The following is a 22546-nucleotide window of genomic DNA, read 5'->3' on the forward strand; positions in this document are numbered from 1 at the left end:
GCTGGACCTGAGTCCAGAATGGCTTGTTTCATACTGTACGCCCCTAAAGGTGCCAGGACACTGGGACAGGAGCCCTCAGTAGCTACTAAGCATACTAGTAACTAGTAAGTGTTCCCTACATACTTGCTGAATTGCATGTTTGATTCTCGGGGCCTCTGGCTGAGCCAGAGAGGAGGAAGTAAGAGGCAGAGGATAGCTAGCCTCTGGGATGGGTTGGGGTCTGAGCTGCAGGACAGGCTTTTTTGCATGGGGCTGGTTACCCAGTGCCTTGGCTGTTAAATGCTCTGGTCAAATCTTACCCCAACACACATAGCTCCCTCTCCTTTGGTACTTTCCCAAAACGAGGTTTTGGAGACCCTGTGCATTTCCATACTTGAGGACAGCATCTGTCTGGGAACACAAAGGATGACTTTGTTGAACAAGCGATTCCTGAGTATCGTCCTCATGTCGTTAGGAGACCCTGGGCTGCAGGCGCCAATGTTTGCAATCCACTCTGCCTCTTTGATCCTTGAGTAAGGTATTTATTTCTCAGGGTCTGAGCTTCCTAGTTTGTAAAATGGAACCGGAAATAACTTCTCCTCACTCAGGCAAGCTCATTTCTTTCCCTGCGTCCCCCTCTTAAAGGCCACTTCCCTGAGAGCTCTATCCTGTCTCCTAATTCAGCACCAAACCTCAGCCAGGCAGTTGAATGTAGGGGTCACCCTTCTACGGAAGGTGAAAGATTGATTAGTCCTTGGACCAAGTGGAGAGCAGAGAGGTACCCATGCCATGGGACTCTGACTATTGGAGATGGGCAGCTCTTAGGAGGGGGCTGGAGCTGGGGCTCTTTAGAAAAGCTAAGTCTTTGAGGACAGATAGGAGCTAGGTGAAGGGGTGATAGGAAGAGCAAACTAGGCAGAAAGCATATGAAGGTGAGATAAAGCAGGGTTCATGGGCAGTAACACACTCAGCAATTATTTCTTTCCCCTTCTTCTATTCCAGAATACAGCACCTCTTCTCAGGGATCAAGGTAGGATCTGAACATCAGTCATTTGGATTTTCTCCTTTATGAAATGTCTGCTTTAGTCCTTTGTCCATTTATTTGGTTACCTCCTGTCACTTAGGTGTAGGATAGATTTTTTAAATCTTGCTTTTTGGTTTTTGTTATGTGAAATTATATATATCCTAGAGGCCCAGTGCACGAAATTTGTCAGCTGGGGCCTCCCTCCCTTCCCCCTGCCAGCCCTGCCCCCTGGTCAAACTCCTGGTCAACGGGACAATTTGCATCTTATGCTTTTATTATATACTAGGGGCCCGGTGCACAAAATTCGTGCACTGGGTGTGTGTGGGGGGGGGGGAGTGTCCCTCAGCCCAGCCTGCCCCCTCTCACATACTGGGAGCCCTCAGGCGTAGACCCCCATCACCCTCCGATCACCTGATCGGCCCCTTGCCCAGGCCTGATGCCTCCGCCAGAGGTGTCAGGCTTGGACAGGGGGCCCCCATCTCTCCCTGATCACTGGCTCTGGCCCCCACCCAGGCCTGAGGCCTCTGGCCCAGGAATCATGCCTGGGCAGGGGACCCCCATCTCCCTCTGATCGCTGGCTCCACCCCCTGCCCAAGCCTGACACCTCTGACCCAGGCTTCAGGCCTGGGCAAGGGGACCATCATATCCCCCCAATCCCTGGCTCCGCCCCCCACCCAGGCCTGATGCCTCGGCCAGAGGAGTTGACCCTCATCACCCTCCGATCACCAATCACCGGATCAGCCCCTTGACCAGGCCTGAGGCCTCTGGCAGAGGTGTCAGTCCTGGGCAGGGGACCCCCAGCTCCCCGTGGTTGCAGGCTCCGCCCCTGCCCAGGCCTAACGCCTCTGGCTGAGGCGTCCGGCCCGGGCAGCGGGGACCCGCAGCTGCAGCGGCCCCGTGATCGTGGGCTTCGCTTTAGGCCCAGGCAAGGGACCCCTAGCTCCTGGGACTGCCAGCTTCGACCGTGCCCAGCTCCCATCGCCGGCTCCACCCCTACTTCCTGCTATCACTGGCCAGGGGGGCAAAGGCGCCTGATTCTCCGATCATGGCTGGGGGGCAGGGCAAAGGCGGCCCCAGGGCTGCCTTTGCCCTGCCCCCGAGCTCTTAGCTCCCCCCTGGGTTTCTGATCACTGTCAGTGGCAGGGGGCTTCTTCCTGCTTTCCCTTTCGCCTCCCTGCATTGTGCCTACATATGCAAATTAGCCGCCATCTTGTTGGCAGTTAACTGCCAATCTTAGTTGGCAGTTAATTTGCATATAGCCCTGATTAGCCAATGAAAAGGGTATCGTCGTACGCCAATTACCATTTTTCTCTTTTATTAGATAGGATAATTATATATAATGTGAAGTGGGAATCAAATTTTGTTTTTTCCCATATGGGCACGAAGTTGTCCCAGTATCTTATACACACACACACTTATACATACATACACTAGAGGCCCGCTGCATGACATTTGTGCACTGGCGGCGGGGGGGGGGGGGGCGGGGGTGAGGGGTTCCTCAGCCCGGCCTGCACCATCTTGCAGTCCGGGACCCCTCGGGGGATGTCCGCCTGATTCGAAAGGCTCCCGCTACCACTACGCTCGCCAGCCATGAGCCGAGCTTCTGGCTGAGCAGAGCTCCCGCTGTGGGAGAGCACTGACCACTGGGGGCAGCTCCTGCATTGAGCGTCTGTCCCCTGGTGGTCAGTGTGCATCATAGCAACAGGTCATTCCGCTGCTCGGTTGATTTGCATATTAGGGTTTTATTATATAGGATATATATAATTTGCATGGGGGCTGGCTACCCAGTGCCTTGGCTGTTAAGTGCTTTGGTCAACAGCAAATCTTGTATATTTCATATACAACCCCTTTATCAGTCATATGTGTTGGAAATATGTTTTCTACTCATTGTGTGACTTTCTCATTTTTGTAATGGTTTCTTTTAACATGATCTTAATTTTAATGTCAAATTTATCATTATTTCCCCTTATGGTTAATATTTCTTATGTAGTATTTAAGAAATCTTCCTTTATCCCAAGGTAGGTATTCTCCTGGATTATGCTAAAGGCTTTACTTTTTACCTATTTCATTCAGAGCTATAATCTGTTTGAAATTGCTTTTTATATATAGTGTGAAGTGGGAATCAAATTTTATTTTTTCCCATATGGGCATAAAGTTGTCCCAGTATCTTCTATTGGAAAAGTAATCTTTCCCCACTGTTCAATAGATCCACCTTTGTCATAAACTAAGTGCCCATATATACAAGTCTGCTTCTGGACTTCAGAAGACACCAGTAGATTTCATCTCCCTATTTTTATTTTATCAAACTCATACATAACATTTAGTGTGTTTGAGGCACATATCTAAACTATATATATTCAATCCTTATAACTAGCTCATGTGATAGGTATAATTGTTCTTCCCCACTTCACAGATGAGAAAACTGAATTTGTCCAAAGTAGGAACCAGTATGCAAATCCAGGGAGTTTGTCTTAAGTGTAAGTTCTTTAGTTATAATTATTGATGATGCTTTCATACATATTTCAAAATCTGCTAACTGATATTCACCAAAAGAAACCTATGGAAATTTTGAATGGGATTGCATTAAATTGTAGATTAGGTTGAGGCAAATTGACATCTTCAGAATGTTGACTTCCAATCTGTAGTATCCTTTATTTAGATCCTCTTTAATTTATATCCATAATGATTTATAGTTTTCTATGTATAGGCTTATACGTCTTTTGCTGGATTCCTGGGCATTTAATTTTCATTTTTGCTAAAATATCACAGTTTTGGAAGAGCGGTCCCCTGACTAGGAATATTAATTAGCATCACTTAGAAACTGATTAGAATTGCAAATTCTTGAGCCTCACACTAGACCTACTAAATCAGAAACTCTGAAGATAGAATCCAACAATATGTGATTTAATAAAATTTTAAAATTTCAGAGCAATCAATAAAAATACAATTGATGTATTTACCAGACTTACTAAACATTCTTATTAATCCTATTTATAGAAGTTATTTTAATTTCACATCATCTACAGATAATTGCAGCTTTATTTTCTTCTTTCTATTCCCTTCAACATTTTATTTCTTGTTCTTCCCCTTCTGCATTGGTTAGGAATTCCAATAAAAAGTGAAAGTTTTCAACATTAAGTATGATGTTTGTTCTAGGCTCTGGATCTTTTACCAGATTAAGGAAGTAAACTTCAATTCCCAAAATATATATATTTTTAATTATGAAAGGGAGCCTCTGGATTGGTAAACGCATGTACAGCCCAGATGTTGGCACACCAACTCCTCAAAGAACAGGAGCTCCTGCGCTCCGGACCCATCCAGACTTTGCCCTGTGGCCCCCTTCATCAGTGTTATTTATAATCTTTATAATAAACTGGTAATGGTAAGTTTTAAAAAATCATGAAAGGATGTTGAATTTTATCAAATTGTTTTTCTATATTTTATTAAGATGTTCATAAAGTTTTTCTGACTTGGTGATTATATTGATTGATATGCAAATATTAAAACAAGTTTACATTCCTAGAATGAGCAATTTGATTGTAATATATTATCCTTTTTATATAATGCTGGGTTTGATTTCCAATATTTCATTTGAGGTTTTTGCATCCATCAGTGGGATTGACCCTTAAGTTTTTTTTTTAAGGTCTGTGTCAGGTTTTATTATCAAGGTGTTTGTGATGATGTAACACAAGGAAGATTGACATTACTTCTTAAAAGTTTAATAGAATTTTGCCAGTGATCTTATGTCTGATGTTTTCTTTGAGATATGGATGTGATTTATTTAATAGCTAGAATAATATTCAGATTTTTGTATCTTGTGTTCATCTTAAAGAGTTCCAATTTTCTAGGAATGTGTCCATTTCATCTACATTTTCAAATTTATTTTTATAATGTTTTGAGTTTAGTGGATTGATAATGATGTCTTTTTCAGTCTTGGTATTGGTTAGTGCCGTCTTTATTTTCTGAATTGGTCTCAGTAGAGGTTTTTCCAGTTGCATTGATCTTTACAAAGAATCAGCTTTCTGCTTTTTTATCCTGTCGTATGTTTTTAAATTCTCCTTTATCTTTATTTCCTTCCATTTGTATTTATTTTGCTGTTATTCCTCTCCTCCAATTGTATGTTTGCTTAGCTGATTAATAGCAATCTTTATAATAATAATCTTTATCTGCATCTCATAAGTTTTGATATGAAGTCTTCATTACCATTCAGAACAAAATATTTTCTAATTTCCATTTTGGCTTCTCCATGGCCTACTGCTTATTTAGAAGTATGCTTATTAATTTCCAGATACTCATGGATTTTCTTATTACCATTTTGTTGATTTCTAGGTTGCATGACATTCAGAGAACATCTTCTGTATGATTTCAGTTCTTTGAAATTTTGTGGGACTTGTTTTTATGACTCACGCTATGGTCAAGTATTATAAATGTTCAGTGTGCATGTAAAAAACCCATATTCTTCAATTATTAGATTGTTTTATGTTCATTAGATCAAGTCTGCTAATTGTGTTACTGTTTAAGTGTACTTATCTTTACTGAGTTTTTGCCTAGCATTTATGAGAGATGAGTTAAAATAGCCCACTATAATTTTGGATTTGCCTATTCTAGTTATGTCAATTTTTGTTTTACAGAGTTTGAGGCAATATTACCAGGTACATACAAAATTAAAGATGATTGTTCCCCGCCGTGTGAGGACACGGTGAGAAAGCAGCTCTCTGCAAGCGAGGAGGCGGGCTCTCACTGGGGAACCAAATCAGTATCTTGATCTTGGACTTCTCAATCTCCAGAACTGTGAGAAATAAATGTCTTGTTTCATCCACACAGTCTATGGGATTTTGTCATAGCAGCCCAAGATGACTAATGACCACCAATGAAGACATAAATTGGTTCCCAAAAGTGGGATATTGCAAGTTGCCAGTCCTAAAATGGGGAATGTGAGCTGAGGTACATGAGGAGCAGTGAGGACCTCCCCTCACCCCCGACACACACCACATGCCCAGTTAGGAAATTGTCATCATTGTTCCATAGCAGCAAAGCAAGCAGGTTGAAAGGTACCTGTGTATCTCAGGATTTTGACCACATGTTCACAGAGGCTAGCGCTCTAGGACTTGATAAAAAAATATTGGGATGTTGGTGGTGGTCTTCTAGTGGACTTTAGTAAGGTCCTATAAGAAATACACACTCTTTTCTCACAGCTGACTTGTCTGAAAGTAGAAAGGAGGGGAATGCAGACTGTGTAAGGCAGGTGTTCCGACTATGGCTCAGAGCCGGTCTTAAAGCCAAATCTGCATCCCCAAGATAAAGCCAGTAAGAATGAAGACTGAAAAAAACAAATTTAGAGATGATTTATATCCCTGGTGAATTGAACTATTTAAAAATTATTTTAAAGTGTTATGTATTTCTGGTAATTCTTTTTTGCCTTAAAGTCTACTTTAACTGATATATCATTATACCAGCTTTCATTTTTTAATTCTGCTATATTTTTTCAAAAATTTTTCCTGTTCCCTCTGCAATTCTCTGAGTTGTCTTTTATTACCCTGAACATTTTAAACATAGCTCTACATCTACTGAACTCTCAATCTGTAGCCCCTGTGAGTCTGTTTCTACTGTTGGTTATTTCTGTATGCCCATTCAAGTTGTCCTGTCTCATATGCACAAGTGAGAAATATATGAAGACATCCATTTTTAGAAACACAATCAAGCAGCACCAATTTTATTTTATAATGTTTATTATAGTAAAAGGTCCTTTTGTAAAACATTAGTGATTTTTGGTCCATTTCTTATTTTCCATTTGGCTTTGAAACATTTTTACATTATTTACAAAATAAATTGCAGGTCTTTTTAATTGTATATAATTTTTTTCCCTGACTCTTGAAACATTACAGTTTCAAGTAACTAAAAAAATAAAAACATGGCAGATCAAATGTACTGAGAAGTACATATTGAACATATTTAATTACCACAGTAATGTAAAAGTCCTGATTGTTACTTCTTAAGATTAATGTTCATGAACATGAAGTCATTCAAGAATCTCTGGGATTTCCCTGTTATCCACAATGAGAGTGTGAATAATTCCTTCTCTCCGCTTCCCACTACTGACAGCCTTTATGTAACAGTCGTGGTTCCCAACACTGAAGTGAGTTTCAGTCCCATCATCGACAAACTCACCCTAGGCCAAAGAGAAGGAGAAATTAGAGTCCAGAAACACTTACCTTTGTCTAGAGCAGTGATGGCGAACCTATGACACATGTGTCAGAGGTGACATGCGAACTCATTTTTTTGGTTGATTTTTCTTTGTTAAATGGCATTTAAATATATAAAATAAATATCAAAAATATACATCTTTGTTTCACTATGGTTGCAAATATCAAAAAATTTCTATATGTGACACGGCACCAGAGTTAAGTTAGGGTTTTTCAAAATGCTGACACGCCGAGCTCAAAAGGTTCGCCATCACTGGTCTAGAGCACTAACACCATCTAAAAGGGTGTAAAATGAAGTACATGGTAAATGTTAAGGTTTGCAATGTTAGAAACTAGTATTTAGTTGCTTTTACATTCTGCTATGAATTGGAAGTTTCTTATCTCTCTACAATCTAAGAATGTTAAGTTTCGGAAGAAAGTAAAACCATGCACCTCATGGCTCTGTGTATATAACATGTACTATGCCGACATACAGAATATTTTCAAAAGTAAAAAAGATAAACATGATAGAAACCACTTATTAGTTACTTACTCTATACCAAGAACAGTGTATATGCATTATTTTATTGCATCCTCACAAGAACCCTGACAGAAATACTGTTGTCCTAAGTTTATAGATGAGGAAAGTGAGGCACAGAGTAAACAACTTGCTAAAGACCCTAGTCAGCAAGGGATGGAGTGTTCTTAACCACTCTGAAGATCTGACTCCTCAGGGTGTGAAGTGGCTTTATCATAAAATACAGAGATAACAAACACTACTAGATCTAGACTTGCTCTGTCCTATACAGTAGCCACTAGCCATATGTAGCAAAATCGAGCACTTGAAATGTGTTGAGTCTGGAATGAGATAAGCTGTTTAAGTGTAAAATATACACCGGATTTGGAATACTTAGTATGAAACAAAGAATGTGAAATAACTCACTAAAAACTGTTTCTATTGATTGCATGTTAAATAATACTATTTTGATAGACTGATTTAAATCAAATGTATTATAAAATAAATTTCACCTTAAAACATTATAGATAATAGAAAAGTTACGCCCCAGCTGGTTTGGCTCAATGGATAAAGCGTTGGCCTGCGGACTGAAGGGTCCCAGGTTCGATTCCAGCAAAGGGTACATGCCTGAGTTGCGAGCTCAAACCCCAGTTGGGGGTGTGCAGGAGGCAGCCGGTCAGTGATACTCTCTCATCATTGACGTTTCTCTCTCTCTCTCCCTCTCCCTTCCTCTCTGAAATCAATAAAAATATATTTAAAAAGGAAAAGAAAAGTTACACTCAAAGCTCATGTCTGTGCCTCATACTAAATAGTACTGATCTGGAATTAAAAAAATAGGGGTCAAGTAGGAAGGAAGGAAGAAGAGGAGGATTAGAGGATAAGAATGAATTACCCCAGAAAGCAAAGAAACTCCAGTCAGACTTAAAAGCTGGCTGTGAGCTTCCTGGCAACCAAAGCAGACAGAGCAAGGTCCCGCAGCTAATGTTATCGAACCAGAGAGAGCACAGGTGCGTCAGGGAGAAGCGCTTTCCTAGCTCTGAGAAGACTGTGGCCAAGAGCTCTTAGGAGGGGTGTACTGAACACCTCCAAAGTGAGCAGGTCTGGACCTGGAGTGCAATGTGTTTCCACTCTTTTTTATATTGAGCCTTGAAAAATGTCTTTTAAGTCATGCTTCTGTAAAGATCAATTCAGAGGGCAGGGCAATGGTTTAGTAACATAATTCCTCTAAGTAGCTTCTTGACAATGTGTCAGATTCATAACTTACACACATGGTGTGAATGATCAAAAGGGCAACTTACCGCTGTCTCCATTTTTTTACCATTGCACCATACATCCATAGTGTCTTTTTCTGTAAAAGTAACAAATTAAAAATTATAATATATGATTTCAAGATAAAGTTAACTCTTTATAATTTTTAGAAGGGTTTGATACACTGGATTCCTAAAAGTCCATTAACTTCACAACTTTGAATTGGTTCTAAATTTGAAGAAACGGATTCTTTTCTTCACAGACAAAATCAAAATGAAACAAAACAAACTTTTAAGAGAAAATCATGATCCCAATGCAAATTGACGAAGACTTGTTAAACTCAAAAGTAAATATGAAGCACAATCTTCAAAGGAAGATGCATACCAGTGAATATGAGGAGGGACTTTTCCACAAGGAAAGTCCTTTAGTATCAGTGACTAGATGATTACCCCTGCCTCTCACATTGACTCAACTGGAAGATGGCATAAAAAGACGACCAAGCCCTGGGCAGTGTGGCTCAGTTAGTTGGAGGGTTGTGTCATACACTGAAAGGTCACAAGTTCAATTCCCAGTCAGGGCACATGCCTAGGTTGCAAGTTCAGTCCCCGATCGAGTGAGTACAGAGGTAACTGATGGATGTTTCTCTCTCTCCTATCAATGTTTCTCTCTCTCCCTTCCTCTCTCTCTAAAAAAATCTGTGAAAATGTCCTTGGGTGAGGATTAAAAAAAGACCACTACAAAGGGCTGCCACAGAATTCATACAGAACAGACAGGATAAAGTTCTAAAGGGTTAGAAATTTAGCCTTAAATTTCTTAATGGATAGTGCAACAATCGCTCTTCATTTTTGTAATCGTTTCCCTTTAGGGAAAAATTACTGGATCATAAGAAAAAATATAAGTATACCTGATGGACTGTGCTAAGTGCTGACAAAAGAGCAAAATGCTGCCAAAATACACCTGAGAGAGAGAGAAATATCAACATGAGAGAGAAACATTGATCAGTTGCCTCCCATACTTACCCTGACCTGAGATCAAACCCGCAATGTGGGAATGTGCTCTGACTGAGAATTGAACCCCAGCCTTTTGGTGTACAGGACCACGCTCCAACCAATTGAGTCACCCGGCTAGGGCCTTTTATTTTTTTTAATCTACTTTTATCTGGACTCAACAGTTTTTTTTTTTTTAAAAAAAGTATATTTTATTGATTTTTTACAGAGAGGAAGGGAGAGAGATAGAGAGCTAGAAACATCAATGAGAGAGAAACAACGATCAGCTGCCTCCTGCATACCTCCCACCGGGGATGTGCCCACAACCCAGGCACATGCCCTCGACCGGAATCGAACCCGGGACCCCTCAGTCCGCAGGCCGACGCTCTATCCACTGAGCCAAACCGGTTTCGGCTGGACTCAACAGTTTTATCTGCTGCAGTCCTAACCCTACTGCCACCTAGAGAAAAATTCCCTTCTCACTGTTGAATCTTAAATTTCCAACTGCCTTTAGACATGCTTTTAAAGTGAAATATCAAATAATAGCAAGTGTCCATATCAATATTTCTTTTTATTTATTTAAAATGTTATATAGTGATTTTAGAGAGAGGGGATGGAAGAGAAAGAAACATCAATTTGTTCTACTTATTTATGCATTCATTGGTTGACTCTTGTATGTGCCCCATCCAAGGGTGGAACGCATAACCTTAGTGCATCAGGACGATGCTCTAACCAAGTGAGCTACGCAGCCAGAGCCCAATATTTCTCTTTTTTAACCTAAGTTTATACTCCTCAAATCCATTACTATAAACTCTGGCTCTCATATTTTATATATAAATCAATTAAATGAGTAGTTCATTCACACAGAACACATTAAAAATACACCTATTCAAAGCTCCCGTGGCGGGGGTGGCGGCGGGGGGGTGGGGTGTCAGGGGAGATTAACCAGTGAACTTATATGCCTATATGCATAACCCATAGACACAGACAATAAAGTAGTGAAGGCCTGGGTGGGAGGGGAGGAGGGCACTGGGGTAAAAGGGAACATATGTAATACTTTCAACAATGAAGATTTAAAAGGGGGGAAAAAAAGCTCCCATAAAAGAGCTGGACAGTTAGAGAAAGTAATTAAACAGCCATTACAAAAAGCCAATCAATTCTGCAGTAACAGCAATCACTTACCCAACACAACTCTCAAGTCTTCACCATCCAAATGTAATACCCAAGTGCTGGTGGTTTTTGATCTGTTCTCCATATACTTCTTAAGACTTTTCCCATTAATTTCCAGAGTATATTCATAAGCAAAACCACTGACAGCATCTATATTTATGGTTGCTTTTGTCTTTGCAGCTCCAACACAGAAGGTTTCTTTGCCCACTAATTTGAACATCCATTCTTTTCTTATCTCTTCCTAAGTAATAAAATAGAAAAGTTGAAAACACACAAATGGAAGAAAATGTAATGTTAGAAATAATATAATTAAAGTGAGCAAATGATAATGCTACATAGTTAGATGTAATGTTAATTTGTGATGCAAAGGTTTTAGACTCTAAAGGCATTTTACATTTAAATATTAGATATTACTAAGTGAAATAAGTCAGTCAATAAAGGAAAAATACCACATGATCTCACTCATTCATGGATAATAGAGACCATTATAAACTTTTGAACAATAATAGATACAGAGGCAGAGCTGCCTCAAACAGATTGTCAAACTGCAGCGGGAAGGCCGGGGAGGGTTGGGGGGCAGGAGGTAGGGGGGTAAGAGATCAACTAAAGGACTTGTATGCATGCATATAAGCATAACCAATGGACATAAGACACTGGGTGATAGGGGAGGCTAGGGGACTGTCTAGGGCGGGGGGATAAAATGGATACATATGTAATACCCTTTGTTATACTTTAAGCAATAAAAATAAAATAAAATAAAATAAAATAAATAAATATTAGATATTATAGTCTATGAATTCCTTAACTATGATTCAATAGCTTTGTACAGCAAAATGATACAGGCCAAAATATAAAGATAACCACTTTAGAAAGAGAAAAGCCTGAGTTCACATATGAAGAATCTACATTAACAAAATAAATCTTCTCTGTATACCATATTTACAAAGTAACACGCTTCTTTCCTACCTTCCCATCTACATATACCACTCGTTTGCCGGATGTGGTCCCATGTTCAAATTCAATCCTATGAACTCCATCACTCAAAGCAACATCCCAAACGGCGACAAGATCTGTCATTTTTACCAGGCTATCCGGAGGGCTAAGGAAATAAAATACAGCAATTATAATAGGACAGCCAACCAATCCTTCCAAGATGAAAATAACAGATTTTTAAAACCCATAAAATTACAAAATATTAAAGTGATATTACTTAAGAAATCTCACTCTCAGTACATGTAACTATCTTCTCCCTCTTATGCACTCTTCCTTTAAGATGAAAGTATTCTCAGGGGTATACAGTCAGGTAATTCTAAACAAAGTCACCTTAACATTAATAGGATTAAGAATCTATGACAGTATCCTAAGCTAGGCTACAGAATAATGCTTGGAAAGGTCAGTAAGAAGTCTCTATTTCTCCCTCCCCTCATTGAAAAGCAGAGTAGAGTATTTTGTTGGGTGGTTTTTTGTTGTTGTTTTTTCAGATCCAATCATTCCAAAAGAAGAATTCTACAAACCTTTCATACTTAAACCAGTGACTAAGAATTAATTTTAACAAAAACACTTTTTAATTTACTAAAGTAAGACTGAGAAAAAGAGACGTCATGGAAGAAATGTCCTATAATAAAGGTTAAAATGTTACGGAAAATAGTAACTCTTGTCATTGCTATAGGAAATCTTATTTTTTTAAAAAGGAAAAAGAAAATCTTATTTAAAAAATAAAGGATTTTATTTAGTCAGGAGTTTCTGGCATAATTTAAACACACTTTAATATAAAACAAATATAAATATTTTAATATAAAACACGTTTCCTATGTACATGACATATATAATAATATATTGATAGAGGTTTTTAGCTTTGAGAGAAGTAACATGACAGCCTTAACGATCATCGCTAACAGTGAAGTGTTTCTGTGTGCCAGTCACTGTTCTAAGAGCTTTACACGTGTTAACTCATAGAATCCTCATCATGGATGGGCACTATCATTATCCCTGTTTTAAAGGTGAGGAAACTGAGGCTCAGAGAGGCTAAGGGCTTGTCTAAGGTCACAAGGACAGGAAGTGGGATGGGATTTAAACTTAGGACTCTGGCTCAAGAAGCTGTTCTCTTACCTACGACCAACCCTTCATTCCCTCTCATCTCCTCCATGTGCTCTAAATCAGAACTACTGGATGGGTTTTATATTATCTTGAAGTGATTGCCAAGAACTGTGTGCTGAGAGGGATTTGAAGATCTTACATCCAGGTCCTATAAAGGACGCCACGTTAGTGGTGCCCACCCTCGTGCCGGTGTGTACTACCCTCCTTCACCTCAGAGAGAAGCAAAACCATGCATTCTGCAATTGTACACAATGTGTCCTTTAACAAGTAGCCTGGATAAATAACTCTTCTGAGTGACTAAAACAATCTTGAAAGTTTCAGAAGCTAGTTCGATGGCAATGCAAGATATTTACCTTTCGTCATCTTCAAAGATAGGACTCTCATCTCCAGATGCCATGGTTGGCAAAACAGTCTTTAATCCAATTAGCAGCCAGGAAAGAAAACAGAATTGCAGGCAAGAAAGATTGAGAGCAATAAAGATGACATCTGTAAAAGGGCTTTTCTAATTTTGCAATCCATTTCTTAAAATGGAATGAAGTTTCTGATGAAACAGCTTTTACATACAATAGAAGTGCAATCTCTAATTTTCAGGGAAAGAAGTTAAGTCTTTCCAATCGGTTCATCATACTTTTCTGTGGTATGGCTTTATAATTCCCTAAAACTAGAGCATAAACTCTAGTTTATGTCAAGGGTTACACCACATCAGAGCATCACGAGACCTAGGGGTCCCCTGGGCCCCGTGCTTCTCAAATGGAGGCAGAAGGAGCCCCAAGGGTCTGAGGCAGTGGGTCAGGGAAAACATGAAACTGGAGGATAAACAGAACGCATCTTCTGGAAGCATCAATGTTACAGATGGTTACAAATTTAAAATGCAATCTTCATATTCAATTTTAGATGGCTACATTATGGTAGAATATATCCTTAAAACAAATTTTTTAGATAACTTCAAAGAAACGGTGAGTTTGCAGGAAGCAGCCAAGAATATGCTAGCTAGCTTTAGAAGAGCAAACTTAACCTACCTGTCTACTCAAGCCCACTTAATTTACTAGTGCCAAAAACGAATCCACAAAAATTATGTGGTTTGCTCAGGCCACTAGCAGGCCCAAGCCAAACCTAGAGCCCAGTGTTCCTGTGCGATTAACTAAGCGATAACAGGGCTATAATGCTAATTAAGTTTTACTGAGCTCAGAAGCACAGGTATACTCACATACACAGGAAACCCTCCATATTTGAAGATTTGGGGTTAACGGTTATTTATACCCCTGCCAAACCTACTAAAGAATGGGTTCGCTAATTTTTGCTCCCAAGTTCTAGCCTAGCCTAGCCTTCTTCCTACTGATGCCAAGGGTGCTCTCTCCTTGTTAGAAATGGAAGCTCAAACAACCAGAAGCCACAAATTGTTTTTTTTAAAGATGTTAAGAGATTAGCATCCATAAAAGCAATATAACAGGCAAAGAAAAGCTAAGAATTTTAGAATGAAAACTAGGTATTTAAAACACTTTGTACCTAAAATAAATCCCTCTTTTTTTTTTTTTATTAGCACCTGAAAATATTGTAGATTTTTCTATTCTTAGGAAGCCCTAGAGTACCTCCTATGAAAGTGGTGGGTAGATGGAACTTATTATGCTAAACGAAATAAGCCAGTCGGAGAAAGATAAATATCACATGATCTCACTCTTATGTGGGACATAATGATCAACATAGTTCGATGAACAAAAATAGATCCAGAGACAAATGGCAGGGGAGGTGTGTGTGTCTGTGGGGGGGGGGGGGGGGGTTAGAGAGCAACCAAAGGACTTGTATGCACGCATGTTAGCATGACCAAGGGACACAGACTCTGGGGCAGTGGAGGTTTGCCCGGGGTGGGAATGGTTTTGGGCGGGGGGGGGGGGGGGTCAATTGGGGAAAAAGGAGACATATGTAAAACTTAAGACAATAAATAAAAAGAAAGTGGAGGGTATTCTACAACTATGAAAGCAAAGGGAATACATAGCAATAGAGTAAGCCAAACAGTGTAATATCAACTTGGAGAAAGCATCTTCTGCAAATCAGAGTGGACTTAGGGATATCGTTCAAATTTTGCTCTACAACTTGTAGAGACCCTAGAAAGTTCAGTAATTCAGCATTCAAACTTGAACGAATTGCCCACTTTTCCATTACAAGGAACTTCAAGTATTATCGGACTAAGATAATGCATGGTACCATCTTAGTTATAATAACTTTTCATGTAGGTATAAAAGACAACACAACAAGTAAAAAGGGGGTTAGAAATCAATATTAAAATTCTTTTCTTTAAATTATCAACATCCATTCAAATAATTATTTATGGAGTATCTGTTTAAGATGTAAAAATGTTTTGGAAATAGTGGTGATGGTTGAACAACATTGTGAGTGTACTTAATGTTATTAAATTCTTAGCACTTAAAAATAGGTAAAGTGACGAATTTTATGTTGTATATATATTTACCACAACTTAAAAAAGCAATACTGTAATATACCAAAAAAAAATTGAATTGTATACTTTGAATGGATGAATTATATGGTGTATGAATTACATATCAACAAAGTTGTTTTAAAAAAAAAAAGGCCCAGGTGCCCTGCTGCTAATGTTTCTTGGAATGTAATTCACTTAAAATCAAGAGGTGATCACAGCTGCCCTTGTCACCTTACTCATCTGAATGAAAAGTCAGTCACACACAGATCTCTAACTTAGAAATTGGACTTAATAAACACGTCATATTCTGAGTGCATCCACCAGGCTAATAGTTATCAGTCACTTGTGTGCCAGGCACTGAGCTGGGCGCTAAGCTCAGAGTGAGGGACCCTGGAGAGATGAAGGCAGATCACAGCACCACCATGGGAGCGTCTTATACAAGGAACAGGAAAGGACAGTATGGGCCCCCGGAGAGAGGACCCCAGCCCTGCCAAGTGGCGGGAAGGGTTTGGTTTAATATTCGGGAGAAAGGAATCAATCCACTGTAATTTTTAAACTCTTATCTACACATTTAATTTTCAGGATCATGTGACCAAACAGGAAAATGATCACGACAAAGAAAAATTCCCTCTATTTTAGCACAAAACTTTTAAAATGTAAATGAAGTGAATGGAAAAACAAACTCCATGCATTTTCACTGATGAGGGCAATGTCACTCACTTGAAGCCCTTTTCAAGTCTTCAAGGAAAGATTTTTGAGTATCTAGTGACTAGCCATCAGCAGGATCTTAAAATCCCTTCCCTTCCAACCCAACACCCATGTTTCAGTGACTTAAACATTAAAACGTTTCCACGATCCATCTAAGCCCAGCTTGAATTTTGCATTAACCTACGTCTAACCGTACTGGGGACTGTGGTGGTTTGTCCAAGCTAAATCTAAATCAAATTTTAAAATTACTAAGATACTCATATTCCCTTTTCAGCAAAAGCTGTAGGTGCGGACAGCCACAAGGGACGTCACTCTTTAACAAATGGGTGTTGACAATTTGCTCCCTGTGCCTTGTGGGACCTACAACCAAGGCGACCAGGCAGTTCCGTGAACCAGGTATTCCCAAACACCAGTGACGGTAGAAAATCCAGAATAACCCTTCTAAGGAGCATTCTGCCACGTGCCTACACTGCAAGCCTGATGAAGGGGTCCCTGTAAACACAAACCAGGCGGAACAGTGCCAACAGCCTGCTTTTGCAACAGCCGAAAACGGAAAACCACCTGTATGTTCTCCATCAGGGAGGGAACCCATTAGGGAAATCACAGCCCGTCAGTCAACAATCCGGAGGTCGGGGCGGTCAGACTCCGGCCCCCGGGACCGCAGCCGAGCGGGCTCCACACACAGACACGAAGGAAACCCTTCGAGCCGCGGGTGCTGCCCGCGATGGAGAGAGAGAAAGACGCCGAGGTACACCGCTTTCCGATGCAGGTCCCGCAAAAGCACAGTCTGACCTGGTTTATAGGGAAAAGGAAGGAACGGCTGCACGTTGACCCGGCTGCTTTGCGGGCTCATGTGCTTCCCTCCTTGTGCTTTCCGGTCCCACTTTCCAACAGCGACAAGTTCTAACTTCAGAGCTGGGACGAGGCCGGAGGCCGGAGCGGCCGATCGCAGGGCCTGGCCGGCCCCGGGGTCCCCTCCGCTGCCCGCGCGGCCGGGCGGCCGGGAGCCGCCGGAACGCACCCCGCGGGCCGGGTGCCTCCCGCCGCTCTCCCCGCCGCGTGGACGCGCCGGCAGCTCGCAGCGCCTGCGGCTCCCGGAGATGGCGGCCGCCGCGCGGCGGAGGGGGGCCGGGGCTGCGCGCAGGGGCCTCCGGGGGGCCGGGCCGGGCCCCCGACCTGGGCCGCGGGTCTCACCTGTGCGCCGTGAGCTGCGGGAGGCTCCGGGCCTCGCCAGGGATCGATCGGTGCGGACTCGGCCGCTTAGGCCGCGGGGCCTCTCCCTCCGCCGGGAACCGGACGCAGCCCCCGCGGAAGCCGAGGCTCGGCGAGCGCGAGTCCCATGCGCGCCGGTTGTTTGTCGGCTTCAGGTCCCCGGGGGCGCCGGGCGCAGGCCGCCACCGCCTGGCCGCGCCGCAGCCCCGCCCCCTGCCCCCCCCCCCGCCCCGGGCTGGGCGCCGGGAGGTAACCTGGGGGCGAAAGCGGACCCTGTGCCTGCGGTGAAGACCCCGGGCAGGTCAATCTGGTCGTGGCATCCGCTCCTCGGAACCTCTTGATGGGTTCTGGCTACTGGTTTAGTTCAGAGACCCAAACCCCTTATGAGAGCCCTGAGGCCCGGCACACGAGGACCTTGCTACCTCGCTGGCCTCTGCAACGCTCCTGGCTTCTTCCCTTAGGTTACATCCACTTGGTTGTTGAGATTGTTCCGCATAGATCATTTCTTCTTAAGGAAAACTACTCTGGCCTCTTAAGATTTGCAGCACCTGTAACTCTCCTTCTTAGCCCCTTTCAAGGTGTGCAATTTTGTGTGTGATTTCTGTTGACTGTGTATCTTAGTAGAGTGCAGGCAGGGGCCAGGGCTGCTTGGCTGTCACTCTTACATCTCCCACACCTGCTCGGGGCAGGCTCACACAGAGTTGGCTCTGATGAGTGTTTGCTGAGTGAGTGAGTGAACATCAGGCCCCGGTGATGTTTTAGGCAGCCTTGGGTTTCACTTTAAGGAGGGGACGGTGTCACCTGCGGAGAGGGAGGCAGGTTGTTGAGTGGGCCATCTGAAGACAGCGATGGGTGGCCTTGGGACCAGCAACAAATGAGAGACATGTAAAGTGTTCTCCAGCGGTTCTGAGGGCCCCACAGATTAGGGGGCAGAGAGGCAGCCAGGCCCCTTATGTGATTTCTTCTTGCAGCTGATAATCCATGTAAAGGATTGTCACACCCTGGTAGGTAGCATGGATTTGTCTCTACATGCTGGGCCAGTACGCGAAGGAAGGGGGAGTTGGGAGACAACAGGTAACAACCTATTGATTAGGTTAACCAGTCTGCAAGGTGATAAAAACGGGTTCTTGAGCAAATTATGTTACAGGGATTCTGCTTAGACAGTGAGTGCTAAGTTCTTGTTTGCTACCCTGTGTTGAAAGTCCCCTGAAGACAAAGACTTTTCATATTTGCATTTTCTTCTGTACCCGTGTCTTGAACAGAGACTTTCCAATAAGCAATTGTTGAAAGAATGAATTAGGGGGGAAAGGTAAAAGGCTCCAGTGTGACAACATTTCCAGAGCTGGGACAAGGCTTGGTGAAGACACCTCCTTAATTCTTTCTTCCTCGGCCTTAGTACTTCTGAGAAACAATCCTGAGTAGTTGGGTTAGGACCAGGAAATCCTGGTTGGGGATATGTTAATGAAGGATCAGATTTTCTTAAGAAACTTTAGGAATCTGGATATTGTTTTATGAAACCAATACATGTAATTGAATACTCGCTATATGTCTTGTATATCATTACCTATAGTTCTTACAACAGCCCAGTGATTACATTTACACCAAATTACAGCATGTGGAGCCAGGCCTGGGGAATTTGAAATGTTCATGTTAGTAGGGCCTTATTAGAAAAGTGTTCATTATGACTGAAGAAAAATCTGAGCCCTGTCTTCGAGGCCTGGAAAGCTTCTCTGTCCAGGGACACCAGAGTCAGCGCATAAGGTACATCCAAGTCCGCGCCCAGAAAAGGCAAGGCAGTTTGCGATTCCGCAGATAACTTGTACCGTGCCACTATTTTCTCTTTGGGTCTAGTTTCTAGGATACCTGGAATTAATGAACATACCTGCATTTTCTACCTACTGATCCCCTCCGTCCAGGACACTGGAGGTAGGAATAGTGAATTGTTGCCAGACAGGATTGTTACGGAGAAAAATAAAGTCTGAACAAAACACTGTGAAAGGTATTGAGATTGAGTACAAAACATATTCACTCATTCAGAGGGATGCTGTTTTCGATTTTATTCTCACTCTGAGTTGTTTCTTTGTTTCCCAGGAAGTACCTAGATGCTTTTCTTTCCTCTTAAATGGCCTCTTACCAATTTGCCCTTAGACATCAGTGATTTATTTTAAGAGAGCAGCTAAAAATGCTTTAATTTACAAGAGTCCATGTTTTTACTGGGCCTCCTTTTGAAAAGGGAATTGTTAATGGATGGACTGATTTTCTGAACTTGTTTTTTAAACAGCATGAATGGAGATCAAAATAAAAGGAAAGGGTTACATAATGTGATACCTACAGATTTAAGATTTCCATGTGCCCTTCCAGAATTGTTTCAGTGTGACTACTGGTTATGTTAAAGGAAGAGGCACCGGCACTTTAGAAATGAGCTCAGGGCCCAGGATTCTGGCCTCAGAGGATTGAGTGTCAGAACCTTTGCCAGTAACTATAGCCTCATGCTGCTGGCGAGGCTCTCCCTCGGCTCAAGGAGGCTGTGGCACCAAATACAGAAAGCGGAGAGGCAGCAAACCAAGGGGATTTTGTAAAATTTCAAACCAGAAAATCTTGAGGAGAAAATAGGTTTGGTCTGAGTCATGTGGAGAGTGGGGTTTTTAGATACACCCTTAATTAGAGTGAAGAGCCAAAGGAAGGCAGTACCGACATATTTTCCAACTCGTTATGAGTTTTAAAATTTGTATCTTGTTCATTTTTATTTTTTAAAGATTTTTTAAAATTGATTTTTAGGGGGAGAGGAAGGGAGAGGAACAGAGAGAGAGAAACAGAGATGTGAGAGTGGAACATCAATCAGCTGCCTTCTGCCTTCTGCACACTCCCCATGGGGGATCGAACCACAACCTGGGCATGTGCCTGACTGAGAATCAAACTAGCAACCTTTCGGTGCATGGGACAACGTCCAACCAACTGAGCCACACCGGCCAGGGCATATCTTGTTTATTTTGAGAAGTTTTTAAAATATAGAGACCAGAGTGTAATTTCTACATTCTTGCTACCCAGAGTTGATTGACCATCATTAAATATTGACTCAATAAAAATCTTAATAGAAGAAAATGTCGCAGGTAAAACCCTATTTGACTTTCAATCCCAACGCCATTATATTCTTCTCCTTCCCAAAGGCGAGTGTTCTCGTGAATGTGGTGTTACCTTCCAAGTCCACTCTCTGTAGTTATATAGAGAGTATATACATAAGTAAATGTTCTTGGGTATGGATATAGTCCTGCTTTAAAAATTATTTAAATGGTACCACGAATGGCAGCTATCTGTTTGTTATATGAAAAGGATTGAGCTGAGTCCTGCGAACAGCCACATGTGTGAATTTGGAAGTAAATCCTTCAGCCCCTGTTGAATCTTGAGATGGGTAGCCCTGGCCAACAGGTTGCCTGCAAACTCATGAAAGATTCTGTCCAGACCATCCAGCTAAGCCACGCCTGTATTTCTGACCCACAGAAGTTCTGAGATAGTAAATGTTTGTTTTAAGCTGCTGTGATTAGGGGTAATTTATTGTTACACATCAATAGACAACTAATACAGAGACAGATGAAATAATTGCAAATGAAAATAAGTGCATACACCAACTTACAGCAGAGCAGATGCCCATCATGAGAAGTGGTATGATCACATGATTAATGGAATAGGTACTGGAGCCAGATTTTAATTTCAGATCCTGGTTCTGTCACATACTTGCTGTGAGACCTGAGTAAGTCTGGTTTGTTTGTTTTTTTCATTCTATTTTCTAATTTGATAATTTGTAACATAAGATAATAACAGTATTTACACTACAGTTGTTGTGAAGAGTCAACAGGTTAGAAGATGAAAATGTCCCAGGGCCTGGCACATTTTAAGGGCTCAATTAATGTAACTATGGCTATTCTGCATAGGTTCTTGAGCATTTGTTAATAATATATTTGCCTGAGCTATGCCTTGGTGGTCCATAAGAAGGGGATTTCTTTGGAGGACAATGAGATAGAGCTTCCTCCCCTCCACTTGCTACACACAAAATCCAGGAGTGATGAGAAAGGGGGCTCTATTGTTAGGAAATAGAGAGCAATCAGGCTTCTTGTGCTTTGAAGATTGTGAATACTGGTGATCTGTTCATCTAGCACCCACTGTCCTTTCTCTGCTTACAGGACTTCAGTTTCACTTATGTTGCCTCCACCTTCCAACCCGTGTGATTTAAGGAACACCCACCCCACTGCCAATTCCAGTTATGGTAATCAGCTTTTGCATGGGGGCCAGGCACAGAGATCAAACTCACAGTGCTCCCAGCTGCCTGGAATAAGGCTGTGTATGGACCCGAAACTATTGAGCTATGAACCTAAGACCTTCCTGTGAGAGGTACCATGGCCAATGTCTTGTGTGGGAGAAACCTTGTTGGCCATTGTGGGACCTGCATCGCTGCAGACCTGCATCATTTAACCAGTTGGAAAATACAGGTTGTTAACAGCGACATCATGTGGCTACATGATGCAATGACAGCGGTGGGCAGATGAGCCGCCTGGCCTCTTCAGGTGTGTGGAAGTTGGATTTTCCCTTAGGAATTTTTGGATCACTCAACTACCTATGAATTTTTAAAAATGGGTATGGACCCTATTTGTATATCCTCAGCTTATTAAACTGAGAACTAGACGATTGAGCTGACTTCCTTTTGTGAAAAAAAAATAAAGCAGCAATCATATTTGTATACTGTTGGAGCTGTTTTGTGTGGGTTTTTTTTTTTTTTTTTTACAGTTTTCACATGTATAACAGGATGCAAGAAAATTAGGCTTGAAGACACCCAGACAAAAAACAACAACTTTCCATTTCATGCCTCTTTTGAAAACTTGTCTAGTTCCCTATTACTCCAAGATAAAGTCCCAGCTTCTTAGCATACTTCCTGAGGCTTTCCTCCTCAGCCTCTCTAGTGATGTAACACATTCTTCAACTTTCTCAGGAAGCCCT

General features: G+C 41.8%; 1 protein-coding gene across 3 annotated transcripts; it reads right to left on the reverse strand.

The window, feature by feature from the left end:
• Window positions 1-6714: 6714 nt before the first annotated feature.
• On the reverse strand, window positions 6715-17770 carry FAIM (Fas apoptotic inhibitory molecule). Of its 3 annotated transcripts, XM_059663811.1 has the most exons (6): window positions 17540-17643; window positions 13557-13615; window positions 12073-12205; window positions 11119-11347; window positions 9001-9050; window positions 6715-7172 (listed from the first exon to the last, which is right to left on the reverse strand). In XM_059663811.1, the coding sequence occupies exons 2-6, from the start codon at window positions 13598-13600 to the stop codon at window positions 7023-7025; spliced, it is 606 nt and encodes a 201-aa protein (XP_059519794.1). In that variant the 5' UTR covers window positions 13601-13615; window positions 17540-17643; the 3' UTR covers window positions 6715-7022. The 3 variants fall into 3 exon arrangements, with proteins under 3 accessions (XP_059519794.1, XP_059519795.1, XP_059519793.1); XM_059663812.1 differs by lacking the exon at window positions 13557-13615 and having other exon boundaries at window positions 17540-17770; XM_059663810.1 differs by lacking the exons at window positions 13557-13615; window positions 17540-17643 and adding an exon at window positions 17098-17295.
• Window positions 17771-22546: the final 4776 nt, after the last annotated feature.

Source organism: Myotis daubentonii, chromosome 14, assembly GCF_963259705.1.
Source record: "Myotis daubentonii chromosome 14, mMyoDau2.1, whole genome shotgun sequence".
Lineage (NCBI taxonomy): Eukaryota > Metazoa > Chordata > Mammalia > Chiroptera > Vespertilionidae > Myotis > Myotis daubentonii.

Coding starts and splice junctions, on each gene's coding strand:
- FAIM (XM_059663810.1), bottom strand. CDS start 17,198: ATGAGCCCGCAAAGCAGCCGGGTCAACGTGCAGCCGTTCCTTCCTTTT. Junction 12,206..17,097: donor GACCTGCATCGGAAAGCGGT/GTACCTCGGCGT, acceptor TTATTTCCTTAG/CCCTCCGGATAGCCTGGTAA. Junction 7,173..9,000: donor GTAAAAAAATGGAGACAGCG/GTAAGTTGCCCT, acceptor TCTTTGGCCTAG/GGTGAGTTTGTCGATGATGG.